Source organism: Myripristis murdjan, chromosome 9 (genome assembly GCF_902150065.1).
Source record: "Myripristis murdjan chromosome 9, fMyrMur1.1, whole genome shotgun sequence".
In the NCBI taxonomy this organism is placed as follows: Eukaryota; Metazoa; Chordata; class Actinopteri; order Holocentriformes; family Holocentridae; genus Myripristis; species Myripristis murdjan.
Window position 1 is genome coordinate 24,469,756 of NC_043988.1, and position 23,326 is coordinate 24,493,081.

Here is a 23,326-nt window from a genome sequence, read left to right on the forward strand (position 1 = left end):
ACCGTTAAGGTGGCGCTGAAAAGGTCTTAATAAAAAGGATCCTTTGCTGCTTGTGTTGTGGCGTCCATGGCTAATTGAGTGGCAGGCTTGATTGGATACTGTTGAAAGCCACAATAGGGGTCTTTCTTTGTTTTCCTCCCAAGCATGTCAAATTAAGTGGCTGGGGGAGGCGGCTGCTTTAAGCGGCTGGGGCTTTTTAACACATCTGTGGTCACTAAAAAGAAGGGAGGAGTGTGATGGAGAGAATGAGAGAGGAGAGGGTGAAATAATGTATGTGTGTGTGTGTGTGTGTGTGTGTGTGTGTGTGTGGTGGGGGGCTGGAGTCTTTGGTCCGCCTGTTGCCCACCTGCTCGAGAGGGGGCTGCAGGGGCCTAAGCAGTAGGAAAAGGAAATGAGACACAGAGGGTTTATTGGAGGGGTGTGTGCGCACAAGGGTGTGTGTTTCGGTTTTGTATGCTGCCCTGTTAAATTTATTTTGAAAGTGTTTCTTGGGCTCAATGTGTGGGAATATGTAGGCGTGACTGTGGGTGTGGGTGCAAAGTGCGTGTGTTTGTCACCCCATGATCCAGCCTCTGCCCGTTCACTCTCGCATGTGTTTGCACATTCGAGAGTGTGTATGTGTGAGGTCAGTCGGTGCAGCAGTCCCGCACTTGCATACTTTCTTAAAGCAGATGGGAATTCTGACACATGGCTTGCGGTATGTGACCCTGGAATAACTGGAATGGTTGCCTTAGATTAGCCGGAGTGGGACGGCCACCATCGATCCTGACAGAGAGAGGAATGTTGGAATCGATAGCATGGACACACCGACGACGGCCTGTGCAATAAGATCCATCAGCGCAAAAAGGATATCAATGAAGACATGTAAAAGCTGAATGACAAACAGTTTAAGGCAAATAGCCCGGACGATCGCCACTGCCGAAATCAATGAGAAAGTGAGTCGATGGTCAACCCAGCAAGACAGCTAGAGCTATGAAACAACAAACAATGTCACAGAAAAAAAAGCTCCAGCAGTATGAAACATCAATAGTTGCTTTTATGATGGTTGTCCAGTCAAATGACTTGTTTATTCTGCGGCCAGCATCATAGAGCCTTGCCATCATGCCTCTAGACCAATGAGCCTCAGTTCTTGGTGTGCGGCAGCTTGCAGATGGCTGCTGTGAACACAGTCCAAAGCCCAACACTGTTTCAGGCTGTTTTTTGAATGGCTGCTCAGTGTATTAAATCCCCTTGGCTTGTGTTTCAGTGCTGGCAATAAAATCACAAGCTCTTTTTGCAGTGAGATGCATACAAACATGGTCACTGATGAAATTGTAAATAGACAAAAGTGGTTTAATCCAGAGAGGGAAATAGTCAAATCCTTGGCAACAGCAAAACTCAGCAACAGATGCAGTGATTGATAATTCAGTCTGGGTTTTTAACGGCGTTGAATGTAATGCATTGATTTGGTGGAATCAGATGCTCAGTTTCTGCAGGGCTGTTTTGGCCATTATGTTGACAAATATTGAAGAAAATGGCCCCCCTTGATGAGATCGTGCGCCTCTACCAACATGTGTGAAATATCATCACTCCTTACAGACTCGAAGATATTGAAAGCTGATTATGAATTCACTTCAGGATCAGTTTATTCCTTTAAAATTCCCTTCCTTATTTCTCATCTCAGTTTCTATTGGGTATATTATCAGTGCTGCGTGCCAAGATTTTGGGCAGCTGCCTTTTTATATGAAGACTCTCACCAAGGCTACAATTTATTAAATTTTAAGGAGGTGGTCAATAGGGCAGTTGAGGGTTGTTTTCTATCACTTTCCTGCTAAACAAGGACACTGCAAATTTTATATTAGCATGCCAACCTTTACATAGCATCTCGGTCTTTGCATACAGATACAGTAGTATGCAAAACTACAAAATTAAAAACTGAGTTGCGAGTCATGAATTGTAGCAATAAATTTGTTTTCCATTCATGATGATGATGAATGTCATGAACATGAAATTCAACCTTGTACAGTTGATTTTCTTTGTGCATCTGCTCCTTCATACATTAATATGTTAACAGTCAACAGTACATTATCTCTGATACGCCGAGACATGATGCATCTTAGATTATGGCCAATGAACATAAAAACATGTTGACGTAAAAGCTTAATGGTTTATGTATGCCTGCTGTCGTGTGTGTTTTAGTCGTTCGGCAGCAGAGTCACGCTCAGTAAAAGTCAAGTCAAATCAGTTTAATTATATATAGCACATTTAAATACAACGAAGCATGGCAATTAACATTAGACAAAAATGAAGACAAGTGAAGGCAAATTAGTACATTCAATTTAAAGCAGGTAGCACAACAACAAAGGATGGAGACATTTGAAGTTAAAAACAAATTTAGCCATAAGGTAAAAACAAAATCGGTGATAAAATTGAATTTGATTAGGCCATTGGAGCAGAATTATTAAGAGTCATAAATACTGAATACAGTGATAAAATAGAACTTGAACCTAAGCCAGAAAAGCCATCGAGAAACGGTATGTTTTTAACCGCGACTTAAAAAGTGGAAGTGAATTCGCCGACCTGACATGGAGGGGGAGGCTGCTCCAGACTTCAGGAGCTGCCACTGCCTCTAAAAGCAATAAACCGTTCTCGATGCAGTACGAGATGGACGCTGCTGGATTCATATTCCACTGGTCCATATTTCATGGCCAGGGAACGCAACGTACAGCATTCAGAGGAAATTTATCATTGCGCAATGGGAGATTTATCATTTTGACTCCCTCTATGGATGTGCATGTGTGTGTTTGTGCGTCTGTGTGTGTGCAGGAACTGCATTCCTAGGAGTACATCTCGCTGGTTGTGTGCTCTCCACCTTTATGCCTGTGTCTTAGTAGTGTTTGTGTACTGGGGTGTGTGACTCTGCATTTACATGTGCCTGTGTACGTGTGTGTTTTCAGTCCAGAGGGGTTTGACTGAAGCCATTGGCCATACAGCAGTCAGGGAACGACCTTTTCCCAACTGTAACTTCTGCAAGGGTTTTCCCACTCCTGGAAACCAAGTAGACCTCTGTCATTGCCAATATAGACTTTGTGAGTGTGTGGTTGTGAGTTGTGTCAGTGTGTGTCTGCGTGCATATGTGTGTGTGTGTGTGTGTGAGTGTGTGCGTGTGCGTGCGTTACTGTATAGCCTGCCTAGCGGGCATACCCCAGGTCTCTCCACATGCAGGGCATAGCCGCCATTCCCGGCCCTCAAACGGCCCTTACCATGGTAACGCCAACCGCACTGTGTTTACACCCCTCTATGAGGCTGGGAAGCATGGGAACCAGAGAGCGAGAGAGAGAGAGAGAGAGAGAGAGAGAGAGAGGGAGCGGGTGTCAGCAAGAGGGCTGCAGAGTCGAGAAACCAAAAAGAGATGGCTTGTTGTTTAAGTTACAGGCACAGATGGATGTGCACATACACACACACAGACACAAAGACACAAAAATACAGATTACATTTTCTCAGCTGAGTCCTCTGGAACAGTTGTGCCACTGTGGCCACTGTTCTTCCCCGCCGGGTCTCTTTGGGTCTCACAGTGGAGGCCACTAGAGCCGCCATTATTGTCGCTGCACCAAATCCTGTTAAAACCCACTAATGACTCGGATTACACGGTTGCCTCTTCTCCCTCTCCTCTCAGCACCAGCGGTGACCAGCCACGTCCACACTGAAACAATAGTGTTGCTGGTTGGAAAACCTCACAGCTCCAAAAATTATGATCACTTGGATTGAAGGTTTGAACAAAGTGCGTGCAATGCTCCTCTTGTCTTCTCAGTAAGTCTTTATGAAAATTGCGCTGAAAGCGATGAGACACTCAGAGACTACTGGGCCTATTTTTTGATTAAGTAAATAACAAAACATCATACATCACATCACATCACATCATTCATGCAGTTGCATACTCAGTATGCATGCACACATGCCTACTCGGTGCACACTCACTTATATATGTACACACACATACACACACTCTCACCCACAAAAGAAAAAGAAAATCTGGATAGAATGTATACCATGGTGAGAACTTCAACCCCCAAAAAGAGCAGCGTCCCTCAGCTTGGGGCAGTGAACTCTGGCTTGTTGTATTTCATGCCACCACATCACGGAGGGCCTCTTGATGCCATCAGCCCATTAAGAACCTCGGGATCTCCCCTCACAACCGAAAGGTGCCTGCTGGCTTCCCCGTCCCCTCCCACCCACTTTGTGAGGAGGATTTGAACCAGTGAAAGCCAAAACAATGTACAATGGGACCCCCCTTTTGGTACCCATGATCTAGTTATGGAGTGAGTGGAATATGGGGAAAGAGGGTGATGAGAGAAAGAGAGGGGGTATAGGGGTGGATGGAGGGATGTGTAGTCATTTATTTAGCGGAAGGAGGGGTGGTGGCAATAGGTGCGGGGTGCATACTAATCACGTTCCCCTCTTTTCTGCCATCGGAGCGCGAGATGGTTTGACAAAGGCCCACCAGATGGACCAGGCTGGCCTGCGGTCACCCCAGAAGAAATGGGCTGTTATGAAAACCACATTCTTCCACACAAAGACGCTGTGTTCTCATGGGTGCGCATGGCTGCATGTCCGCAGAGACCCTTTCGGTCATTCTATTGCACTCTTTCAATCTTACTCTCTTGCATGCCCTCACTTGGTTTCTTCTCTCTCTCTCTCTCTCTCTCTCTCTCTCTCTCGCTCTCTTTCTCTTGCTTGATCATTCTCCTCTCTCCCATCCTTTTACAGTGCCCCCATGTTTGTGTCTGAGAGGATATTTGCATACCTTCCGTCCCAGTCACACATTTTTGTCTCTCATTTTCAGGAAATGCGAATCCCACGCCAAATGATTCACGAATGACGGCCAATGTTCTGACTCTGCTCGTTAATTTTCATAGCCTTTATTTAATTTCTGTTCCTCTGAATCTCCGTGTTTCTTTTTAATTGCACCATCAACACCGCAGCCCTTGCCAGCCAGCCTCCTTTCTGAGGCTTTGTGTTAAATAAATAATAATAATTTGTTACTCTATTAATCCCCGCTACAGAAATCCGTTTGTCTTTTACCCCGTTTCCCAAGGAGGTCAGAGGACAGGGCCAGCTGCAGAAAAATGTCTGATTCATTAGTTGACAGCGGACACCATGATGGGAAACAGCATGACAACATGCCACAAAATGTCATCAGCTGGATTTCATCACATGAAGCCAGTAGTACATAGTATCTACTAAAAGGCAAGGTCCCGCTAGATGATTTCTGCACCGACTCTGAGTTCGACTGGGCCATTGCAATTGTGAGTCGGCTTTTGCAGAGGGGGAATGGGGCGAGAAGGGGGGCACTTGGACCAAAGAGTCGCCATAGATTATTCTGTAGTGGGACAGGCTCAGGACAGGAGACTTTGGCTCTTCTGATGTCTCCAGACCAGTTGGAGCCTGACAAGATTTCTGCAAGATTTCGTTGCGCCCAGTCTGGCCAGGCTCATAATAGTGTGAAGTGGTCTGGCAAGAGTCAATGGGAGTTAAGCTCAACAGCGAAGAAAAAGAGAATGAGCTGGAGGTCAAACTGCTTTTAAACAACTTCGACTAACACGGATTGTTTGCATCGGTAGAAATTCCCCTCTCAAGTTGGATCTGTCCACATAAGTATGCAGCTGCAAATTAGGTCAAAGTCTCATAGAAGAGTTTTCATCAACCCTGGAAAATAATGTCACATCAAAATGCATTTGTAATGTAAATATAGGCTGTATCTTTTGTATAGTATAGGAAGAAGCAGCACAAAACCTATTTTTGTATTTAACTGTTCAGGGCAAAAGGGGAAAAGGCTTTCGAATCGCGAAATCAGGTTCTGTTTGCATGCAATATCTCATTGGTGCTGTATCTTTTGCACAGATGGGATGGCAAAGCATTTATTCAAGACTTGCTTTTCTGTCAGAGCCGCTCACGGGCAAGATCTGACCAGTTGTGTAGTCTGACCTGTAGGCTTCAAGTCTTGACAACTCATGATGAGAAAATGTTTACAAAAACTCCAACAAATGTCTGTCATTTCTGAACAACTGGCCAAAAAAAAAAAAAAAAAAAAAATCCTTGTTTTTTGTTTTTGAGAGTAAGTGTGCCATAACACCCTGTCTCCTCTCGCTGCCCTGTTTTTCACCGCTGCATAGGAATCAGTTTTAGATGGATGACTCAACGCCACGAGGAAGTGAATGTGGCTGTGTTGAAACATGAGCTCAGGTGCAGAGGTGAAGAAGGGAAAGGGTCTCTGTGTGTGTGAGTTGGTCTGGGGGGGGGAGAAAGGGGGGAGGTCCACTTGCACATGTGTGTGTGTTTGGAAAGCTGGTGTTGACACAGACACAGCTTCTCCATTGTCCTCCCTCATCTCTAGTCAGGATGTTTGAGGGACGCCTCATCGCTTGGCTCTCTCTTATCTCTGCTGGAACCAAAACCCTGGGGCTGGAAGGCCTCTGCCCTCGAGAAAGCTGTCAGCAATAGGACAAGAGAGGCAGAGACAGAGCAGATTTAGAAAGGTTACAGTCAAAAATCTATTAAAAAAAAAAAATCCATAAATCTATAGATATATAATTTATGTATATAATTTTTCCCAAAAATACAAATATGAATATAGGAATATAAGTGTGAAGTCAAATGGATGGGTGGATGTTGAAACTAATAGTGAGATTACCATTGACATCAATCAGCTTTTATTTTGATTAACAAGTTTTTAACTCCTCTCTTTTTTTACAATTTATAATCTGATTGGTGTGGGTTTTTTCTTTTTTTTTTTTTCTCAGAAATTACAGTTTTAAACATTTTTCCTAATCAAATCAGCTTTAATCCCATGACATGTATTGTGTTACCCTGACTGCTAGGTGAGGGGAAACACTGAAACATAGTAGGGTTGCTCAGGAACCCTGGAAATTCAATCCAGATCAATTAGGCAGGGCAGTGCAGTGGTAGTGCCACCAAAGAGCCTTAATGAAAAACATTAAGCTGTGGAGTTTGCGTTTTTTTGGCCTGAATGGCTCGATTTTTTTGTCACGGCAGACCGCACAATGACAGTCAGCATTTGGCATTTGCTAAAGCAAGTGAACTTGAATCCAGAAAGGACATGGGATGCATCTCAGCAACCTAAAGTGGATTCCTCTATTTCCTTCTTCCCTTTCCTCCTCTCAGGCCTGTGGAATAATGTATTTAATAGGACTGGGGGCCGCAGTGAGAGAAAGCAACGAAAAGAATGGCGCAGCAAAGCAAAAGCCAAGGAAACAAACTAAAATTTCTTGACAACTTTGACAACGCTGGGACTTTGCCCACGGCCCCGCCGGAAATGTGTCCTCTTCCACTGAGAAGGCGGCACTGTTTTCTTAATTTCAACTGCTCTCAAAGATTAATTATTCAATTTAAGCGTCATGGCTGATAACGTACAGTAGGCTGGGTTTTATCCTTGAGGAGATGGCGGGGGCCCCCAGGAAAGCGATATAAGTGGATTCATTTCAGGATGCCTGTTCCTCCAAAGACTTTATTAGATTTAGTTAATGAGAGAGCAAGGCAGGCTGGCTGGCTGAGCGCAGGTTGGGGAGCTAGAACATAATTAAGCCGTGAGTCTGACGATGCCACTGTTACACACTTTGATTAAAAACACATTCACCAGCTAATCTCCAACAAATTAAAGCACTTACATCGTTTGGCACGGTCACCTTTGTCTCTCTCCTTCTAGCTCAAACAAGGTAAAACCTCTTTCTTTCTTTCTTTCATTCGCTTCCTCTCACACGCCCTAGACACCTTCTGCCCCCTGCACCCACCCGCTCCCTGTCTGCACCTTAATTTTCCACGGTAGGTAGGTGCAGCTACATGCCCAGTCAGCCAGCCTGTCCGTCTGCCGGAGACACAGTTAACCCTTGTGGTTTTTATGTCTTCCATATGCCCTGCTGGGGCCTGTATGGCTGGACTGTGTAATACAGGAGAGGGCCTGTATATTTCCAGGCGAGCGCACATAAGTCTTCTTGTCTGAGCTTTAATGAGTGTTAGTATAGATTTCCTGTGGTTTGAACACTAGGCTTAATTGACCTGAACAGCTCTGAGTGACTTGGCACCTCCCGTCTCAACCTCCCCCCCGCCTCCCCTACCACCCCCCCCCCCAAGACCTTTCTCAGGGACAAAGAGGCTTTTGTCCCCGGGCCTACGCCACGGCGCTCGAAACCTTTGTTGACTGTTTCTGTCTGACAGAGCAAATAGCTCTGGCCTCCTTTTGTTTATTGTTATTTTTCTGAGTTTGAACAAAGTTTATACAAAGAACCATTTTCTGACGTTGTTTGCTGCCTGCAGGGGAAAAGCAGAGGGAAGCGAGCAGAAGAAAAGAAATGGGTTTATTGTTTGTTGAATTTTTGACTGTCTGACTGACTGTCTGACCTCTTATCTTCTTATCTCCCTCTCTCTCTCTCTCTCTCTCTCTCGCTCCTTTCTCCGTCCCTCAATCTCTCTCTGCCGCTGTCTGTCTCTCTCCCCCTCTCTCAATCCCTGGCAGGGATCACATATACACGGTGGACACAGACACTGCCAACAGTGAGGAGATCTTTTTCAGTAAGGTGAGTGAGGCGTCTGTCTCTTTGAGGACGTTTTGTTCTCAGAGCATACACCGACACGCCCTCATTGACAACGTAACCTTAATAACCCGGCTCTGTGTGAGAGTCTGTGTGTCAGAGTGTGTGTGTGTGTGTGTGTGTACTCTTAGTCACCTGCTCACACTCGTTGTGTCTGGTGTGAGCTAGCCGTGCATGCCATGGTGACCCTGCTAAGAGCATTATCCAGTCAATCAGCTAGCAAACAGCCTGCGTCATGCAAGCTCATCACTGGGGCAGCGGAAGGTCTGATGAGTGCGTGCAGGAAGCAGAGAGGAGAGCAGAGGAAGTGCGGGAGGAAAGAAGAGGTGGAGGGAAGTGAGAGATTAATGCAAAGGGGAGAGGAAGAGAAAACGGGAAGGAAGACTGACTAAACAGAAAGGGAGCCACACTGCAAAAAAAAAAAAAAATCCATCCATCTTAACAAGACACTTGTTTAAATCTTGTGTTTCTTGGAACAAGTGTAAAGAATCTGCCAGTGGGATGAGATAATCCCACTTGCGTCTAATGCTGATCAGCTTGTACCCTGAATATTCTTGAATCGGGCGTCATTTTCTTAGTACGAGTGTCCTGATCTGCCTTACTCCGCTTGTTTTATACTGCTTGATTTCAGTACCTTGGATCGGAAACAAGTGGGGTTTTCTCATCCCGTGGGCAGATTATTTCACTTGTTTCAAGAAAAACAGGATTTGAAAGGAATATTGAGGTTTGTTAAATGATTAGCATTTACACGGTACTTCCTGCAGTATAAAGACTTATAGACTGTACCTCACCCACATCTGCCACTTCTGTGGTCGTGTTTTGAACGTGGTTGATTTTCATTTTCAGTCATCTCTCCATTCACTCCGATGTGTTTTCACAAACCAACACGCAAAGAAACAGACTTGCAAGTGAAAAAATGAAGCAGGGTGAAACAGACTTTGAAAATATAGAAAAAAGAAGAGGCAGGTTTGTTTTTGTCTGAATATATATATCCTTTCTTTTCTCCTAATGTGAACATAAAAGATACAGTCCTGTTGGTATGAATCGAATGTAAACAAAGCGGAACAAGTCGGATTGCTTGCTGGAAGTAATCTAGCACAGTAGCAAGTACAGAGGCAAACAACGGCAGCGAGAAGAAAAAGGGAAGTTAAAAAAAGGTCGGGGTAAATTTGGGAAACAAATAAACACCTGCAACTATTTTTATAACCTTTTCAACCTCGTTCATATTTTACTTAGAAGTGTGTTTTCTGCTTTGCTTTAAATAGCAAAAAGTAACACATACAGGCCAGCGTTTTAAGTAACTTCCATATCCCTGTAACACTGAATATGAGACTTAATGACTAGGATGGAGACTTTTTCCTGTGAGGAAGAGGACGAGGAAAGGAGAGAGGATGGAGGAAGAAGCAGCGGAAGGACAGAGGGAGATGAGAGGGATGCGGCGGAGGAGAGAATACCCCATTCAGTGCGTTCACATTATCCCGACGAAGGGCTTTATATTAACATTGGCCCTTGGTAGTAATAAGCCACTCTCCATCCTCTCCAGCAGCAGCATCATTTGCCCTGAAGATAATGCATGCAAACACGATCCGAACAAGGCCCTTCTCATGTATCCAACACGCCGCCACCCCTCCACCTCATCCACTTCAATGTCAAAGCCCCGGCTAGTGGGCCTTAATGAGAGCAGGCTACAGATGAAAGGCTGGTGGGAGACGCGGAGATTGATTGATGACTGAAGGTCTTTAATCAGTGGCTGGGCTCCAAACATGCTGTACAACAGGCCTGAGTACACAGAGGCCCGGACCAGCAGCTTAGTGCTGACCCCCAGGCCACGGGAGAGGTGTGTGTGTATGGCTGTGTGTGTGTGTGTGTGTGTGTGTGTGTGTCCGCCAGATATAGCTCAGCATTGATCAAAAAGTAGCGCCGTGTGCATGTGTGACAATGAGAAAGTGCGGATTTGTGGTTGACTGACAGGTATTGGTTAGCGCTGACCCACAGGCCATGGCAGTGTGTGTGTGTTTGTGGGTGTGTGTGTGTGTGGGTGCAAGGATGGGCAGCCTATCAATCCTGAGAAATGAGCTCAGAGCTGTGAGGCAGGATCTGTCCTTGGATAGACTCCGTTCTGATCCTGGGTCAGTATCTTATTTCCTCCCCTCTGGCAGAGAATTAGAAGTTAAAGTGGGTAAACTGATCTGCAGTCAGGACTTAGAATAAGGTTCACCTCCGCGCAGGTGTCTTACCGAGGGAATCAATGCCTGGGAATCTAAGATGATGATTATTGATCAGGGATATAGATTGGGTATTGAGCTCTTTGTTGCTTTGTCCCCCTCTCTCTCTCTTTCTCTCGTCTTCTCCTTGTGTCTCTCTTGTGCATTTATTTTCTCTCTCTCTCCCCGTGTCACTCTCTCTTTCTCTGTTTCGATCTGATTTCCATCTCTCTGTCTGTCTTTTCCCCCAGAAATTGACATGGAAGTCCAGGCAGGCAGATGTGGACACCTGCAGAATGAAAGGGAAGCACAAGGTAAATCACTCAATTCAATTCTATTACAATTTCAATTTCAGTCTCAATCTCAATCTTAATTTCAATGTGCTTGATTGACATGATTTTTTTTTTTTTTTTAAACAGTGTTACCAAAGAATCTGCAGTTAATTTGATTAAAACATTACATTATATTACAACAGAGTTTCTGTTAAGTGTGTCAGGATACAGCAATAACATACATTCTATTTAATACGTTCTGTGTAGTTTTACATAGCAAAAACTGCATACAATAAAGAATAAATTACTCAAATTACAATTAGAGCTCTCTTTCTTTTCCTCTCGCTCTCTTTCACACAAGCACGACACAAACACACACCCACACACACACACACACGCACGCACACCCAGCTATTTGGCACCGCTACTTACTAGAGCACTGACACCCTAACCTCTTTTCCAGAAAGAGTGTTTGTATGGGGGTCACCCTATTCATCATAAAACACATCCTTAGCGTATGATACATTATATCGTGCAATCGTACTCTAAAACGTGTAAGCACTCTCACATACACACACACACACACACGCGGTGTACACACAGAGGGGACTGTGCAGGTGCAATAACACACTCCCTGCAGTTCATATAACATTCTGCTGTTGTAATTTATGGAGAACATCTGTACGAATCTCCACACTGGATGGCAATGCAGTTATATTTTCTTTGGATTTATGTTGTAGCTAAACATTATATATTTGTGTACACTGAATTATGATTTCATTATTGTTCTAGGAAGACAGTGAAAGGTGCAATAACATCTAAATAAGTCCTTTGTGTGCCATGGGAAAACACTGCATTTCATGATTCCACGCTTCATGTTTGTTATGCATGCCTCTGCTGCGGGATTAGATGTAATATTTCACAGGAAGGAAAAAAATAGCTTTTCATTTCAACACGTGGATTTCACTGTACCAGTGTTTATTCGGAAACAACACAAATGTCACCATGAAACATCTTTCTCTTTTTTTCCCCCCTACTTTTCTTCCCTCTCCCTACACCCCCTGAAGGATGAATGTCACAATTTCATCAAAGTCCTCCTGCAGCAAAACGATGACACCTTGTTTGTGTGTGGAACAAATGCTTTCAATCCCTCTTGCCGAACCTACAAGGTAGGGACACACACACACACACACACACACACACACAAATCGGCCTACAGTACACACACTCCCACATGTATACAGACAGTCCATTTGCCAGGAAAAAAAAAATGTTTGCATTTTACATTTCTGGAAACGAAGAATACATTGAAATGTCTCGGTTTTAAATTTTAATTTTGTGACGTAGTGTTAACACCATTGCAGACGTTGCAGGCTCTACCTTATTGGCTATAAGTGTAAATGCTGTTATGCAACATATTTTTTGGTTCAGAAAGGTCGATGTTTCATGGTATTTGTTGGTTTGCAGGTAGGTTAAATGGCAACATTTTATTCTGGAGAACGGGTGGATGCAAACACACCTCTTCAGTGCTCTTTGACTTTGCTTTGACCTCATATGATAGGAAACACCAGTGCACACATACAGGCTCTTAAACTCTCTGTATTTCCTTCTTTCTCTCTGAGTTGTTTCAAGCACACAGGCACACACACACACACACACACACAGAGAGAGAGAGAGAGAGAGGGAGATATTTTTCACATGCAATCACAACCTTGTCGGAGTTTAGAGGGGTGAGGTGCGGAGCGATGGACATAGATGGATGACTTTCACAACTCTGCAGGCCCTCCTCGTATGTCTCTATCTCCAGGTGAACCCTGACATGCTTGATTTAGAAGCAGAGAAACCTAACTACCTGCCTGCACACACTCACACACACACACACACACACACACACACACACACAAATGCAAGCAAAGGGGCAGCCCTGAAATCCGATTCAACCTTCCCCTTAAACTTAAGTAGAGACCTGCCTTACTTTACCCCTCTGGCATGCCTGGAATAGCCTCAGGATCCCTTTAGGGAAAACAAAACCACCTTATGAAGATGTGCTCCATTGGTCTTGGGGTAAGACAGACAGGCGGATACACAAAATGATAGAGAAAGACGGGTCAAAGATTGACATACAGGCAAGCAGATGGACGAATAGACAAAGAAACATACAGACCAAAAAAAGGAGAATATTTTTACCAGTGTTGGCAGGAAGGCAGACAGACTGAAAGGCAGATAGACAGAAAAGTTGCCAGGGAGGCAGGAACGCAAAGCCTGGCGGACTAACAGAAAGGCAGAGAGACAAAGATTAAAAGCAGACAAGCTATGTTCAAACTGCAGCAGAAAGTGTCCCAATTTTGATTTTCCCCCTCACTTGTGATGCATCTGACACTTTCTGATGATAAAATATGAAGAACAAAAACCTGCGTTGGGTGGTATTTTCAATTCTGATCCAGACCATATGGATATTTAGTACAGAACGGGATCCCAAAGCCTCCAACCTACATGTGACCTACATTGTATTTGAATGCTCAAAGTGGATTTGTCAGCGTTGCTATGACAATAAGTAAATCTTTCTTCACTGACCTGAGACAATAATTTTGCTGCCATGGCAGCTAAGCCTTCATTAGCATGGACAACAACAGACACAACAATAAAAATAAATTGAAATGGCCAGCTTGACTCGCACTGGGGGAGATGCCTCATTTCAGTCAAAACAGAGACACATACTGTAAAGGAACCATGTTTTTTTTTTAAAAAAAAGGAAAGAAAGAAAGAAAAATCGTGACAAGTGTGAATACAAAAACAGATGTGGTGTCTTATTTTTACCCTCAATGTCAAGGATAGTCAATAAAATGTAAAGATAGTGAACTCTACTTCCTGAAACGACTACATCATAGCAATCGTCATGCAGGAAAACCGCAGAACAGACAAAGCAGACTAGTATGGCACACCAGAAGGTTCAGCACATGCAGTTTTGTCGTTTGTGCTTGTTGGTGTCAATGGAAAAATGTGAGAAACTTGCTGTGTTGGTGGAGAATATAATATGAGCCAGATTTTTCAAACACCTGAAAGTATTGTCCACATACTGAGCAAAAATCAAGATGTTATGATGAATATTTAAACAAAGAAGGAATTTTATTTGAAAAAAGACTGGTATGTCTCATTTGAGAGTGGCTCCAACGTCAAAATAGTAAACTTCATCTGGATTTCCCTTACCTTAACACTTGCTTTCAAGTGTCACCAAAGATATTCACAGGGGAGGATAAGTAACACTGTCTAATTATATCGAGCTAATCTTGCACAATAGCGCTACAGCACATCTGCTGCGTCAAACGACGAACGCGGTGGGTGGATTGGACAATGACGGCAGGTGGGTGCTGCCAGGCTCTCACAATGAAGTACGCCATCATTCTTTTTATCCATCATTTTTATGTGTATCCTTTCAGCATCGTCATAAGTTTATTTAAGTCTCGTAAACAGTCAGATAAGAGCAGCAATTCAAAACTTGGCATAAACAACTCCAGCCAGACAGACACAAAAGAAAGACTGAGGGAGAAACAATCAGAACCACTGACAGACAGGAAGAAGAACAGCGAGACGGACAGAAAAACACAGACGAGGCTTTTGTCCTTAAGGTTGTTATTGTTTGGCGTGTTAAGGATGTGGTGTGATGGACACAGGACACTGAGATGTTATCCAGGTGGCCTGCAGGGAAAAATCCTGCTTTGGATCACGAGGTCTGTTTACCAGAAAAACAAGACATCTCCGCTCCGCTGGCTTTTTGATTCAGCACGCTAAACACACAGAGTGGATGTGTTTCAGTTCAGCTGCTCCTCCTGGAGAGAAAGTGGAATTTATGTCTCTGCATTTATCAGGCTTGGTTAGCTTTTACTGCCCCGCTGGTTATGGCTTTTAGGCTTTTTGTTTGACTCTTTACTGTGTCGATGCTGTCTGTGTTGGGTGACTAGCCACTATGACGTAGGGTTAATGAGCGAAGCTGTTGTAAAATGTAATATGTGAGGTAAAATGACCACGAACATACGAGCACACACCCGCACACAGATACTACGTGCCTGCCAGTGCAAACATACATAAATGAATGTACACATACATCACGACCACTGCTGATCTTGTCACAAAATGAATGTGTAAAATGCATTTTGATGCAGGAAATCATGCAATTGTGTCATCAAAGTACGTGATAAAGAATTATTCTGCCCCCGATTATATTTGAAATAATTTGATTCCATTCTAGTATTTGAAGACAGTAACACAAAACCATCACTGCTCTAAAAGCACGGGGCTTATTATTTCAGTTGTAAGGTTGTTGAGGTGGACAGGTTTTTATCGACTTTAATGCAATTATTATTGTTTACAAAAATTATAAATCACTGCAGTCAGTAAGTAATTTAATCAATATGCCATTACAAGGTCAAAGTCGAAGTAAACTTTAGTATCCAAAAAAGAAAATTCAAGTGATTACGGCACAGAAACACTCTTTAAAAAACATACACACACACACACACACAAAAACAAAATGTAAAGATTAAAAATGTAAAGGCAGTTTTTGTCTAAAATTAAAAGTGAACACTGATCGTGGACAAATACTGGACATTTAAAACTACATGAACAAACACATGCACAAATGCAAGGACACTCACAAGTATGCATGAAGACATACAAACACACAAATGTACAAATACACACACACACACACACATGCACACTTGCTGTGCTGCTGGCACGCTGGCAGACTCTCTGGGCAGATACCAGGCCTTTGATGGCCCGCTGGGCTCATCCACACTGCTTGGTGGAAAGGGTGTGTGCTTGTGTGTGTTAGTGTGTGTGTATATGTGTGTGTTTGTGGTTAGATCCACCTTGGCCACAGTTTGCCTCTCCATCTCCCCAGTGTGACAGCGCTGAAAAGAGCTTCTGTTTCGGGGCCAGCCTCATCCCACATTAATCAACAACACTGCGAGGGAGGGTGGAGGGGAGGGACGGCTCATGGAGGGACGTAGGGGGCGACAGGGTGGAGGGGAGGAGAGCTGTAGGAGAAGGGGTACAGAGGGGGGGCAGGGGGGGCCAAACAAATGGTGCTGCCCAAGATGGCCAGACCCCATGCCTTTTTTCATCTCTGCTCTTCCCTGCCTTGTTAACTCCTTGTTTTTTTCGTCTGTTGTTTTTTTTTTGTTCCGATTTTTTCTCACCATTCTCTCTCTTACCCTCTCTGTTACTCTGTCCTGCTTTCATCCTCAGTTCCTTCACCCAGTGTCCCTCTGTGGCAAGACCCTGGGCTGGAAAGTGCCAACACTTGTGTACACAAACACAAAGACACTCAAAAAGAAAAAAAAATCCAGACAGACACCTTGTCAGCCATGGCCCAGGCGTCTCTCTTGACTCCTCGCAGTGCTCAGCTCCCTCTCTCCTTCTATTCATCCTCTGTTGATTCCTCCCCTCTCCCCCCTCACCCCCTCTCTCCTCCTTTCTTGCCAACCTTAATTCCTCTCTCCCTCCATTGCTCCCACCACTCCACCATCTTTCTCTCGATTGCTTTCTCAGTCACTCCCTTGCTGTGCTGTAATAAAAACGCCCTATCCAGCTGGGCTGATATATGACTGGTGTCGGTTACATCACCTGTTGCCGGGCGGAGCAGGGGGACCAGCAGGGAGTCTGGGGGGGCGGAGCTTGGAGGCAGCGGGTCCCAGGTGGTGCGACTCAGACCTGAGAGGTGGAAACTGGCTGAGTGAATTATGTGGGGAAAAGCTCTGTTTTGGCAATCAGTGCACAGTCTTTGCAGTTGACATGCATTTAATGTATCGACAAGGGGATTTAATGTAATCAGCAAGGCCAAAATACATCAACACCACCAATGCAAGCATAAGTGAACACACATGTGGACCAACACATAAATAATATAGCCTCACTATGCAACAACCTTTGGGGAGGCTGTTTGATCCACGTAGAGATCAGTAGACAGAAAAACACTGATACAATTTGGCCAAGCTAATCCATAAAATATGATGTTTTCTGCACCAACTCAGACCACAAATCAGTAAAGAAAATCATCAGTAACCATCAGTAAATTGCTGTATTTACTGCTCTTCATATTCATTTAATAGATCAGTCAATATTGAAGTCTGAGGTTAAGACATAATAAATGAGGCTAAAAATACGCAGTTCTCCCAGCAGTTGCACGGAGTTCAGCTTCCCGCCCCAGTGTTAGAAAGGTGGTAAGTGACAGCAAGGGTTCAGCCTCGCAGGGCTCAGAAACAGGTTGCAGAGAAATGGGCCATGACTATTACTCTCCCAGGGAGATGTGTCCCCGTTTGGTTTACACCTCCCCCTCTGACCCAAGTGAGAACTTGTGCACTCGCCCTTTATGGATCCAGACGGTATGCTGGTGGAAATCGGGGCTGAATTCAAAGAAAAATGCCGGAAAATCAATCCAGCTGCAGGTCTGCATTCTGGAGATTTTTTCATGTGTCGAAAAAGACAATGGTGTTCTAGTGTGTGAAGTATGAAAGCTTTTATTCTTGCCTTTCGTTGAACTATTGAATTATGTGTATGGATTGTGTTCTTTAAATGTGTTTTGGGGCATTTTATTTTTTGTATTTATCCAGTTTAACTCCCTTAGTATTTTCATTGTGTTCTGTATGCCCATTGTGCATGATACAGCAAGTTTTATTATCTCACCTTGAGCTTGACCTTTGACGGATTTGGGTGAAAATTTGTAACGAATGTCCTTACCTGATCCCCAACCAACGTGCCAAGTTTGATCCTAATCGGATAAAACCCGTCCAAGTTATTGCTGTGACACACAAATGCCAGTGATTACAGCACACCCGCCCGCTACCCGCCCGCAGGTGTAACTAATCTCTGTCCTGAGCGACACCAATCCATAAGGGCAAAACCATGGGCCAGGTAAATCACTGACCATGGTGCTAAAATGACTTTACAGAGGCCATTCTTAATGTTGCTGCAAACATTTGGAAATGAGGATACATCCCAGCAAAGATGTTTTTGCCAACTATAGTTTACCAGCTATATATAAAAAAGAAAGAAATAAATAAAATGAATAAAAAGGCATAGTTTAAGGAATCTGTTTCAGACATGAATGAAAGTACATATACATCATGACCACTGCTGATCTTAAAATGAATATCTAAAATGCTTATTGATGAAAGAAAACATGCACTTTTGTCAACAAAATATATGGTAAATATTCTATCCCCTGATGATATTTGAAATCATTTAATTCATTCATCCATTGTAGTGTTTAAAGACAATAACACAAAACAAAAAAAAAAGAGAAGAGCAGCAGACCTGTTTAAAACGTGCTCTACTGTATCACATCATACCGTTATTAATTATCTCCTCAGTATGTGGGTTTGGAGTTGTTTTTCCCTTCACAGTTTAAAAAAAACAGTATTTAGATGTTTGTTGGTACATTCTTAACTAACCGTGTTGCTAAAATGATTTTACAAAGGCCATTCTAGCTATATATAAAAAAAAAAAAAAAGAAGAAAGAAGGAAAATGAATAACAAGGCATGGTTCAAGGAATCAGTTTCAAACAAACGGTTAATAATTGGGACACTAGCGCAGTTTACCCCGTGTTTGTCCTCTGCAAGACTTCAAAACTCCCACACCTATGATAACTGTGGCCCATGAAAGACTAGTCATAAAAACAACACAGACAGAGAAGCAGAACGCGTCCCTCACCCCGTGCACTGAAGCTGACGCTGAACCAATTATAACACTCCTGATGGGCATGTTTTGGACGGCTTTACTTTGTGTTTGTCTAATTAATTAGCATATAGCCTATGGAAAGCACCAATGAGCTGTTGTAGTAATTAATTCATGGAGATACACTACACCCCAAGCCAAGGTTACTGTACATTCATCTGCTGAGCTAGATCCCTACAGTCGAGCCTGTTGTTAAGGCAGCACTGAGGAGGTGCGACAACTGTACCGCTGCCTTCCTGTTAATTTGAATTGTTTCTGCGTCTACAAAGCCGAAGCTCCTCTCTCTTGTTGCCATGTTTCTCAGCGAGCCGAGCTGACAGCATAATAGGGTTTGCCTGGCAAACAACGTTAAAAAACAATCCATTGAGCCACTCAAGCATCAAACTTCTTTATGTTAATGTTTCAAAATGTTATCGTCCAATATGACAGTTTTATGGAGCGCTGTTGCCCTGCTTTAAATATTGGATATTGCTTGGGACAAGGCTGACAACATAAAGTGAGTGTTTATGCGTGCGTGTTTGTGTGTGTGTGTGTAGCTGTCTGCTGTTTCTCTGTGCATGCCAGTTTGACAGGAGATTGGACCCGTATATCTGTGCCTGGCCTGGGAGCCTCTTCCTCCCATTCAAACAGCAGGAATAGATCACTGACAGCCAGCCAAGCCCACTAGACAGAGGTCACTGCCTTGGAGAAATGAACAGGAGAGATGGAAAGGGGGGGCTGCCTTTGCGTGAGAGATATCTGTGGGTGTGCGTGTGTGTGTGTGCGGGGAGGTAGTGTGTTTGTGTTGTCAAAGAGAGAGGGACTGTTTGTGTGCATGTGTGCCGCTTGTTAGGTAGAATCTGACAGAAAAGCAGCTGACGTTTTAAGACCCAGCCTCCTGTGTATAAACACACCGATTCAGTGGGCGTACAATGACCTTCAGCCATGCCACGCCCCTTACTATTACCTCAGTCAAATTCATAATTACACCATCCACCCTTTTGTTAATACACATCATCAGAACAGCCGTGCACCATTCTCCTATCATTTCTAAGGAAACAGACGGAACGGGAGCTCGAGAAATACACCAGTTCTGCTAGCTGTCTGTCTGTTATAAAAGGTCACTTGTAATTTTTGCTGCCAAATCAGCCTCAACAATTTCTCTGGCAGGCTTTTCCAGCATTGCGCCGGAGTGTGTGTGACCTTTTTAGTGGGCAGATGATAACCGTTTCCGCCGAGACAGGAATAGAAAACAAAATGACCTGTTTAGAGACCAGAAAGGGCGGCGTAAGCACTTTACCGTCTTGGCAAGCTACACTCCTCTTTGTCGAGAGAAAGAGAAAGAGAGAGCGAGGCAGAGAGAGAGAGAGAGAGAGAGAGAGAGTGAGGGAGAAAGACAGAGTGACAGAGATATACATAGAGAAGAAAAATGAGCATGCACTGTGAACTCCATAGGCGTTCAGTTGTCTTCCTTGACCTCAGTCTCTGGCCACTGTAGGACGGCTTTTCCTCTCGCTTGTGTGTGTTTGTGTGTGTTCCTGGTCTTTGGCCAGGGTGAGAGAGTGTCCTCAGGCCTGCTGGGGAAGACAAGCCTACCCACGGTGGGATGAGTGTGACCTTTCACCCGGATATGATCCTGCGCCATGCTCTGCCAGTCGCACCAAAGCCAAACTGTGACCACAACGGAGGAAAATCTTGTCGTGGTGCCAGTTCATACAGATCATCTCTGTCCCACTCAGCTTTGTAAACTAAACTGGCGTTTCTCAAGCAATGGGCAAGGATGTAAAACAGCTCAGGGAACTTGTTCTAGTGAGTCTCGGGGTGGCAAGGTTAGTATTATGTATTAATAAGCCACTGCGCGAGGGCAAGACCACTTTTACTTAAATTACATACAGGAACACCTGCTTAGGGAACAGCAGAGGCCAAGGAACAGCTCTCAGCACTGGCAATACAAAGTCACGTCTGCCCAACTTCGACTTAAGGATTATTATCTACTATTTAAAACTACTGTGGCTTGGTAAAAACTTCTCATGTTCCCTGCTCGGGGCCCCATGCCCACCCTTTTATCATGTCTTCATAGTAAAAACTCCAACTTTAGAAAGTAGGACAGGGGAAAGGAGTAACCAGGTAAAAAGGGTAAAGATCTGTTTTAAAGATGATAAAACTCATCTTCAACACAAGTGCAGTTGAAGGATAAAGGATGGCAGTGGGGAGGCAAAGCACATCCAAACTTGGTCTGAAACTGTGGAAAATGTCTATTTTATCTCCGTCTCTCAGTGACAGTTTCCCAGATACTCCCAAATGTGCTGCTTTTGCAACTCAGTGGGACAGCAGAGTGGCACCCACAGGATGCTGGGATGGGTCAGGATTGGATGGACGTATTCCTGGGTTGGGCAGCATTTTTGGAACGGGTTGGAACTGAATGGCAACAGTTTGGGAGTATTTTCCACTTTACTCAAAAGAGTCATTGGATTTATTTAAAAAAAAAAAAAATGTGTACATCAGTTCCACATTATTGAAATGTGTTTACTCAACACAGAGATCCTGATTAAAGATCCCGATTAAAGGTGCAAATTGCAGAATTGAGGGCTGATTTAAATAATGACATTTGAGACTCAATTAGCAAAAAAACAAAAAACAAAACAAAACAAAACAAAAAAACATGGAATAAGCATCTAATTTATAGTCAGGTGGCCGATGAGAGCCGTGTAGACTCAAACATCAAACTGTGCTTATTCTACATTTTTGACAGTTGATTCTACAGGATCCACACTTTAGTGCATTTTCACATGTGCACCTTTAAATCAATTGTGATTGTGTAGAAACACATTTTCTTTGAGTAACACATGATTTTATAAAACTGACAACCAGTATTTACTTGCTTTTTCAGTGCTCATTCACACCATTCTTCTCCGGAGAAGTGCTTTTAAACAAAGCAAAACAGCCTTGTTTTCCTACAGTACTTGTTTTTTGACATTTGGGTTCATTTTTTTCCCATTCCTACCATCTCCATCATCACCTCTTCCAACCAGGGAGCAAAATTTCCTTTCTTGGTTGTATTTTACTTACAGCTGTGTCACTTTATAACAACATGGTATTGACCTTTTGCCTCGTCTGTATCCCTAGATGGACTCCCTGGAGGCTCTAGGAGAGGAGATCAGCGGGATGGCACGCTGCCCGTATGATGCCAAGCACGCCAACGTTGCCCTCTTCGCGGGTAAGATTAAACGGATCTATTTTACAGCTCTGTGCCTGCGTATGTCAAATCCTAAGTCTGCACTGTTGGATTTTTAGCTCAGTCGCTGAATACTATACTTGATTAAATGTGTTCTCATTGTTATAATGGATTTTGGATCAAGATACAGATTTTCTTTGAGTCGTATTATTGAATATAAGAGGAACTTAATGTGAAAGGAATGCTTTACAAGTTGCTAACATGAAACAGATGAAGCATTTGTGATACTACTGGATCACTGAATGCCATGAGGCAAAAACATTAATCCTGATTTTCTCCTATCTACAGTTATTAAACATTGGAACATGTTTGAGCGAGATGGGAAAGTTGAGTCTATTTGAGCGTGGGGATTAGTTGCGGTTGTATTTAATATTGTTCTTAATACCCTGCGGTTTATTCTAATGGCAATACTCCGACAGCATGTCAAGAATAAAAGCCAATCTCTGTTTCATGCACTAGAGCAAATTGCTGAACTCTGGGACACATTTGCTCTGCATCAGGAATTCGCTGCTTGTTAGAGCTCTTTGGAAGCGCATCAAGATTATATTGTGGTAGCGCGCTGAAAAAATAGATTCCTCCCTTTCTCTCTGACTCTTTCTCTGTGTTTCTCTTTGTCTCTCGCACACCGCCTTCTTTGTCTCGCTCTCCCTTTCTCTCAAAATGCATAAGATTAAAAATAAATCACAAATGGATGGAACCCGGGTGAGTCAGCTTTCCGTTGGCGGGGTGCGATTCTTCTGATGCAACCAACCCGGAGGCTGCTAAAGACATTCGGTCCCCATTCATATTTGCTGTGAACCGATTTATGGGAGTATGTGCCGTCCATGTGTGTTTAAATCTGAGGAGGAGAGTAAACGCCTAGGTCAACCAGCTAATGTGTAGCAGAGCTGCTTGGACGGACTTGGAAGCACTGAGTAATCAAGAGGGTTCCTCTGACTGCTATCCTTTCAATTATGTAGTTTGAGTTTCCACTGTGGTTATAGCCAAGGCAGGCTGAGGTCATGCTGGTGGTGTATAGTGTTCGCATCCCGTGTGTATACCATGTGTGTGCATGCGTGTGTGTGTGTGACTGTGGATTTTGTGAGGCTCAAGGACTGTGTCTGCATGCATGTGTGTGTGTGTGTGTCTGAGTGAGTGCATAGCTTGTGCTTGCGTGTTGAACTGTGTTTGGGCAAGTGAGCAATCCCAAATGTGCTACATGCCTAAGTGTGTGTACAGTCTGTTTGTTGTCCATCACAGAGTCTGTTCTGTTTGCGTGCTCCATCCCTTTTCCAGGTCGGGGCTGTCTTAAACATGTCTGTGTATCCGGAGATAGA

At 43.8% G+C, this 23,326-nt stretch overlaps 1 protein-coding gene across 4 annotated transcripts in view; it reads left to right on the forward strand.

Moving 5' to 3' along the window:
• sema6a (sema domain, transmembrane domain (TM), and cytoplasmic domain, (semaphorin) 6A) overlaps positions 1 to 23,326 on the forward strand; it is a 109,076-nt gene that overhangs the window by 48,333 nt on the left and 37,417 nt on the right. For all 4 annotated transcript variants that reach the window (XM_030060396.1, XM_030060395.1, XM_030060397.1 and 1 more), the window contains 4 exons: positions 8,510 to 8,570; positions 11,041 to 11,103; positions 12,129 to 12,230; positions 21,902 to 21,992. In XM_030060396.1, the coding sequence (XP_029916256.1) occupies positions 8,510 to 8,570; positions 11,041 to 11,103; positions 12,129 to 12,230; positions 21,902 to 21,992 (317 nt within the window). The remainder of the gene's footprint in view (positions 1 to 8,509; positions 8,571 to 11,040; positions 11,104 to 12,128; positions 12,231 to 21,901; positions 21,993 to 23,326) is intronic.